This window comes from Macadamia integrifolia, chromosome 2, assembly GCF_013358625.1.
Source record: "Macadamia integrifolia cultivar HAES 741 chromosome 2, SCU_Mint_v3, whole genome shotgun sequence".
Taxonomy (NCBI): Eukaryota; Viridiplantae; Streptophyta; class Magnoliopsida; order Proteales; family Proteaceae; genus Macadamia; species Macadamia integrifolia.
Window position 1 is genome coordinate 25,591,184 of NC_056558.1, and position 7,002 is coordinate 25,598,185.

The 7,002-nt window shown below is 43.9% G+C and overlaps 1 protein-coding gene across 2 annotated transcripts; it reads right to left on the minus strand.

Annotated features, from left to right (window-relative positions):
- Positions 1-2,786: 2,786 nt before the first annotated feature.
- On the minus strand, positions 2,787-5,330 carry LOC122092090. 2 transcript variants are annotated; one of them, XM_042662405.1, is made up of 5 exons: positions 4,864-5,324; positions 4,426-4,767; positions 3,991-4,327; positions 3,593-3,700; positions 2,787-3,481 (listed from the first exon to the last, which is right to left on the minus strand). In XM_042662405.1, the coding sequence occupies exons 1-5, from the start codon at positions 5,188-5,190 to the stop codon at positions 3,387-3,389; spliced, it is 1,209 nt and encodes a 402-aa protein (XP_042518339.1). In that variant the 5' UTR covers positions 5,191-5,324; the 3' UTR covers positions 2,787-3,386. The 2 variants fall into 2 exon arrangements, with proteins under 2 accessions (XP_042518339.1, XP_042518344.1); XM_042662410.1 differs by lacking the exon at positions 2,787-3,481 and having other exon boundaries at positions 3,593-3,704; positions 3,994-4,327; positions 4,864-5,330.
- Positions 5,331-7,002: the final 1,672 nt, after the last annotated feature.

Genomic DNA, 7,002 nt, shown 5'->3' on the forward strand with positions numbered 1-7,002 from the left:
TTTACGCCTTGTTGATTGGCAGTGAGCTCTTATACATTGCAATATCTGTGAATCTTCTCTCTCAATTGAGCAAGGGTATTTGGTTCAGACTTAGAGAGAGAAAACTTTAGCCGCTCCTCTTGGATCCCGCTCTTCAAGGCTAAGAACTCAACAGTTGGATCGAGGTCTTTGATCTCCAACTTTTCTAGGTTAAATCTGACATTAATTGTCAGAGATTTTTGCCAAGATTTTGCTTCACGTCCATCAGATCTGATGAAACCCTTTGGCATCCCTTGCTTCCCATGAAGTATTCCATGAACTTCTTACTGAGTTGTTTAAATTCGTGCACGGACCCTGGTTCCAGGCATGAAAACCAGGTTGTGGCTGGGCCCTGAAGGGATGCTGGAAAAACCCTGCATAAGAGCACCTCCAAAGCTCCCTGGACGGTCATAATTGACCGATACGTATGCAAATGTTCCCAAGGGTCTTTGGTTCCATTGTAAAGTTGGAACGTGGGCATCTTGAAGTTGGTCGGCAAGGGTATGCACATGATATCCTCCAAGAGGGGGCTCTCCAGCTCTCCCCGAACTTCTCAAGGTCCTCAATGTCTTTATCCTCATCAACACAGGTCATCTTGTCAAATTTGGCCTACAACTCCTTCAACTGTCACTCCAGAAAAGTCTCTAGTGGGTCATCTTGAGAGTGAGGCGCCTTCTTTTGGTTGGCGCGCTTACGCCAAGCCCCTTGCCTAGTTCCCGTAGCTCCACCACCACCCTCTTCTCTATGGAAAGGAGGGATTGCTTCTCCACTCCTCTTTGTGTGACTGCCATAGTCCGATCCTTCATCTCTCCCTTGCGCGGGTCGAGGTTGGGCCCCTTCATTCCTTCCAGAGTGACTGGAATGGCTATTCCAGCTCAAGCTTTCTTCTGTTGAGCTAGACAGGATGGTGTGGTTTTCCGCAAGTTACCCTTCTTTCAATCATGGTAACTGGGTTCACCCCTCCGTGGTGGTCTGCCAAAGCTCCTGGAGGCCTCTCAGATCAACGCCGCCAGATTCTACACTTGATCTTGCAAATTATTGAACTACTTCGTTGTTACTGGAGGTTGTGGGACTGGTTCGGGCCTTGAGTTTGTTGGTACTGACTCATTGGATGCATCATCAACGGCGAGATCTTGCTTAATTTCTTCTGCTACTTCCTCCTGGTGATTCTCCTATGGCTGGGAACTTGAGGGCTATCCTCTCTTCTTTGAATACGTCCTGGTAGCTTTTGTCATTCTTCTTTCTAATCGTACTGGTAATATTGGGATGTCTTATAGTTGTCTTCCGACGGACGGTACCACTATTGCTGCACAATCCTGTGTGACCAAGATCCTGTAGAACAAGAGTTAGAATCTGGCCCGGAGGGAGCTCTGGAACCAGGCTCCGATGCTTAAGTCAGACTTAGAACTAGTATTGCTTAAAGTGTTCAATGGATCCAGAGCTTACCTTTAAGGCTAGTTGGATACACCTTATATAAGAGATATGAGCCTTCCTTATTCGTCAAGAGGCTCCTTCGTATAGACGTGTGTCCTTGCCTTATTGGAAAAATCTTATCCCGTCGTGGTCGAGCTGGTTGGGATCATAACGATTAACTTGACTTGGGTTACATACCGTAACCGTTAACCAAATTGTAGGAAGGTCCTCTAACCACTAACCCAACCATAGTAAGGTCCACTAACCGGTAACCAAACCATAGTAGGATCCTCCAACCGTTAACCTGACCATAGTAGGGCTAAGGGTTAAGCAACTGTCTAACCTAGGTAAACACATGTGGTTCATAATCTTTCACTATCTTTCTTTCCAAGCGAGTCATCAAGGATTTTCTCCTTTCTCTCTTTCCGGCATGTAGGCAAGTATTGGCATGTGAGCTCAAGTTCAGGGCTTGCAAAGTTGACTACACATAACTACTAAGAAACCTTTGCAAGCGATAAAGCAGCAAGGAAGTGAGTAGGACAGGGATTCAAGTAAAGAATCTGCGGAAAGCCCACAATTGTCTACAGCGAGTCATGACTGAATCCAAGTCGAGCGACGAGAGGAGCGAGAGCAAAATCCTTATCATGGAGAGAACGAGCCTGGGAGCGAGTAGAAAGAACGAGCCATAAACCAAAGTTAAGTCGGTTATCGGTGTTGGTCCCATTGTGAGATTGGTCGGGTGCTCGATGATCTTTTGAGGGGGTAGGTTCCGTGCTCGTGCTCGTGCTGATCTAGTCTTGGGTCCGGCCAGCACCATTGACTGGTCAGTGAGTATATATATGGTATATCAAGTCTTTATCAGACTTCAGAAAATCTGCCGTTTTGCTATCCAATTCACAACTCACTGTTGACAAACCATAAATTAATGGATAAAGGGCAGCCTAACCACGTAGCTTTGGGGAAGAGGCACTCGATCGATATGTGATCGATGGATTTGCTAGGGACGACCCAGTCACTCTGACCTGAAAAGGAGGGCCACATGGCTGGCTGGCCCTCCCTTCCTCAGTAGACATCACTACACTCACTCACCCAATCACACCTGACCATACCATTTCGTTGGAATGCAGACAATTTACAACAGTAGCCTGCGGATCCAAACCCCATCCACCCAAGACCCCAACACCTATGTGGAGCTCAAAACCAACATAGACCATTCACAAGTATCTCTCGCCCCAGAAACCATCACCGCTTTGCACCTCGGCCGGTGAAAATAGTAAATTGCTAAACCCATCTCTTCATTAAGAAATAAAAGCAGATTCAATAGAAAAGGTGACAAAGAATATTAAGAATACATATTGAATAACCAGCGAATTTCCCTTTATTTCATATATTCTGGCCAGGGTGGGGACTGAGGACAGGTGCATGATAGCTTCATCCATAAAGGGCAAAAAAAAGGTGGCCAGGGTTTTTGAGCGCCCATCCACGCCTCTCTTCCCAGTACTCTGCTGTTGCAGAAGAAAAATATTGAGTACATTTACAGAGAGGACCCCAATCCCAAAACCAACTAATATCCACCCACCTACAGAACTGACACCACCCGCTTTATTAACAAAAACTTACTAATTTCCGCTTCTTCTTCCACAGCCAGCCAACCAAAACAAAAAGCATGTCTCTTCTTCCTTTCCTCTTCCACAAATCAGAAATTTATTATTCACTTCTAATCTTCTCGCCCTAAGACTAACATACATTTCTTAAAATCTTCCTAAACTATCTTCTATTTCTTCTGCAATCGGATTTTATAAAAGAATCCCTCCAAGAACCACCAACATCTTCTTCCTCGTTTTTTTTTACCCCACCCTTTTTTTTCTTCTATCTTTTTCCCTTGCAACTGTTATCTCCTTTCCTTCTTTTCCATCCAAAATTACTAACACTAATAATAAGAGAATTAGTAGTAGCTACAGCCAATACGTCCATTCCTGGGGAAGGCGTATCCCATGGTTCATCGCCGCCTGAGGTCGAAGGCTCCGCTTCTGTTGACATAGCAGCACATCTGCCCAAAATAAAAATCGGAATATACAAACGATTAAAAAAAAAAAAAAGTTCAAGCCTGAAGAGATTCCCATGGAGGATCAATATACAAGCAAAGGGACACAGTAGTTACCATGATTATAAGCCAATCCTCCACCGAAGCATGGTTGAGCGCCCATCTCATCAAAATTCAAGTTGAGGGCCTGGACCACTCTTGCAGGAACTAAAACTGTTGAACATGCTGTACCAAGAAGGACGTAACATGTCAGAACGCAGATGACCAACCCAGTTAGTAGTTTGACGGATAGTCTACAATTTAATCTAAGCTAGAACAAGTTAAAAACCCAGACCCTAAGGATGTGCCAAAAAAATATATATATTTGAGTACAGGACCTTCCCAAATGATTAAAAGGATCTAAATAATCAAACAAAGCAATCTTCCCCAAAAGGTAGGGAAGAAGTGATTTTCTACACAAAACACAAGAAATACGCAAAAGCAAGGAGAAAGATTTGCTTAAATAGAGAAAATACCTGTTTTTTTTTGAGATTCCGATGGGTCACCAACTCTGCGAGGCAAGAAAACCCCAGTACCTGTGGACTCCCTTCTTGAACCAGAACCTCCAAGGAAAACGGCTCGCATACCGGAACCCATCTGCTGCTGCTGTTGCTGTGGCTGCGATTGCGGTTGCAGGGGCGGCCATGCAGAGGCTGATAGACCCAGAGGACGGCTGCAACTGCCATTACCAAACCCACCAGCCCTTGCTCTACTGTTTACACGTGGCTGCACAGTTCTTCCTAGGTTCCCCTGTCTTCCCCAAACAGAGGAGCATTGTTGCTTCATTACTTGCTGTTGTTTCAACCGATGAAACTGCTCAAAAGAACGAATCCCAAATGTAACTATCAGTAAAATAACATAATTACAACTGGTTATGAAAGCATTTCCTATGCAAGATCCACGAAAATTACCTTATTTTTTTGCAATTGATGGTGGGTAAGGGCCTGGTTCGAGGAAAAAGGTGCATTAGGGTTCTTGATAGAACTGACCGGAACATGTTTTCTTGGGGGACCCAGAAGCCCTGATCCTTGGTAGCAATCTGGAATGTCGTCGTTCATCTTCATCCTCACGACTTGCCCAGCCGCAGCAAAAAGCAGATCCCAAGCATCATTTTTGCCATTCATCGGCGTTGATGGCGGCGAGGACGCCTGAGAAGGGCCATTTGGGCTTCCACGACTAGATCCGGCACTGTATGCCGACCAGCTCTCAACTCCGCACAAGGCCGATTGAGGGGAACCAGACAAACCCCGTGCCTCAAAAATTTAACAGAAGAGAACAAACCTAGATCAAAATCTTCAAACTCGCAGAGGTAAGAAGTTTCTTGAAAATAGAACACCACCAAAGTATACCTTGGAGTTTTCAGTACCAAAGGAAGGGGCGGGGCTCTGGTCATGATGATCTTGAAGGATGGAGGGAGCCAACTGGCGAGTCAACCCAGCCATGAGGTCCTCGTCGTCCCTCTCGGTCTCAGTAGAACCCACTACGGACTCAACTGGAGAGCTCAGAGGCGAAGAAAACCCGCCAGGGAACTCAGAGGGGAAACAAAACCCAGCTTCAACGTCCGTAAAAGCCCCGTTCGTTAGACTATTGCTGTTCTTGTTGTCCATGAGGATATCGTCATCCGTGAGGAACTGCGAAGGCAGCCAAAACTCTCCGTCGTCCAAGTCTTCAGCCATTCAAAATCCTTGAAATCGCAGAGAGAGAGAGAGAGAGAGCGATAGAGAATGTCCACTGTCTATCGACAACAGTTTTATTAAGGTTTCCAGCGTTCTGAGCCTTTTTGAAACAGTTCCAACTTCCTAAAGTTTCGTCTGCCATACGCGGGCTTTAGGCGTTGAAGGCATTAGGGTTTTAAAATCGGGAATCGGATCCATGAATCGATGAGGCCCGTTTGATAACATTGAAACATAAATTTTCGTTTCTACAAACAGAAACGTAATTAAAGGTGTTTGATAAATCATGTTTATAGAAACGTTTCCACAAAGTAAATAAAAAAACAACATGAAGCAAAATTACAAATTCCAAATTCTGTGAAGATAATATTCTGCAGAATAGAGCATGATAGAAATGGATAAAGCCCTAATAGGTACTTGAAATCAAACCGAATCATGAGTGAGTTTCAAAGCAAAATGGTAGAATGCACTTACATGAAGACGCTCCCCTTACTATTCTTCAAGATACCCTTTCGATTCTAACAGAGTGGTTGAAGTCGATAGTAACCAGCGAAAGTGCCTTACAAAACCCTAGAAATTTTGATCCACTAAAATTTACAAAATATGATGTAAGAAGAAAAAATCATAAGCATCAATGGCACCTACTCAAAATACTCGAACATTTATTTAGGGCTTCTGTCGATATGGGGCAAACATTCTCCTACCAACGATTGGATTAGAGAAAGAGATCAAAGGTTGATGTTGAAGGGAAACAATACCTGTAAAAAAGTGATGCTTTTGGGAGGAAAGTCAGAAGTGGAAGATCGATCGACCTCTCCTCTTTGGTAGACTTACCCTTTCTCGCTTTACAACTCACTCTTGGTACAATTTGCAGCTCTCTGGGAGGAATCTATGTAGGTGAGAAGACATGAGCGAGGTTCACGGGTTGCTCCAGTCGTCTTCATGAGCCCTAAGTTGAGAGGAATCGCTGGTGAGGGAGTAGCAGTGTTGCAGAGCAGTACAATGGGAGATGCTCTCTGCAGAACAGAAAAGATGAGGCACCATCTAATGTCGAGGGGAAAATGTTGAGGTTTGGGTTAAGATTTGGACCTAATTTCTGTTTCAAGAAACGACGAAACGAGTTCCACTCATTCCGTCGTTTCTGTTTCTTGAACCAGAAATTGATATAAATTTCTATTTATGTTTCTGAAATTAAGTGAAACGGAACAGTTTTGTCAAGCGGTTTTGTTTTGTTTCTTCCGTTTCTTGACACAAAAACGGCAGAAACGCATTTCTTGAAATGTTATCAAACGGGCCCTCAATTTTCACTATTACCAATCATTACGATTGTTTGGAATCGAATCTTATTCAGACCGATTCGGCCCGATTCTAGATTTTTTATTTGGGAAGTGTTTCATGTGGCGGATTGAGGTTTTTACGCATGTGTAAAGGAAAATGGGAGTGCATGAGAAAGCATTCATAGATAATTTTTTTAAACATGCTAGTATTTTCACCCCATGTGTTAGGATTAGGATGCAGGGCCACAGTATCCCATGTAATCCTTTTTCTCTTTTGAGAGGTTTCCCGAAAGGGTTGTATAGTCCCTACACCAATGCTGGGACGTAAGCAACAATAGCATTGGGATTTTCGATTTTCATGAGGATGGGGTAGTCATTTTCACCATTCCTTGTGTCTCATTGTAGAAGCCACACTGCCTTATAGGTTTCCTTTTCCCGTCTTCATATTCCAACTTTAATCGGATCATTTCTCGATTCCAAAGCCGATTCCATTTTTTGGATGAAATAGCTTAGACCTGATTATATCAGACCAATGCAA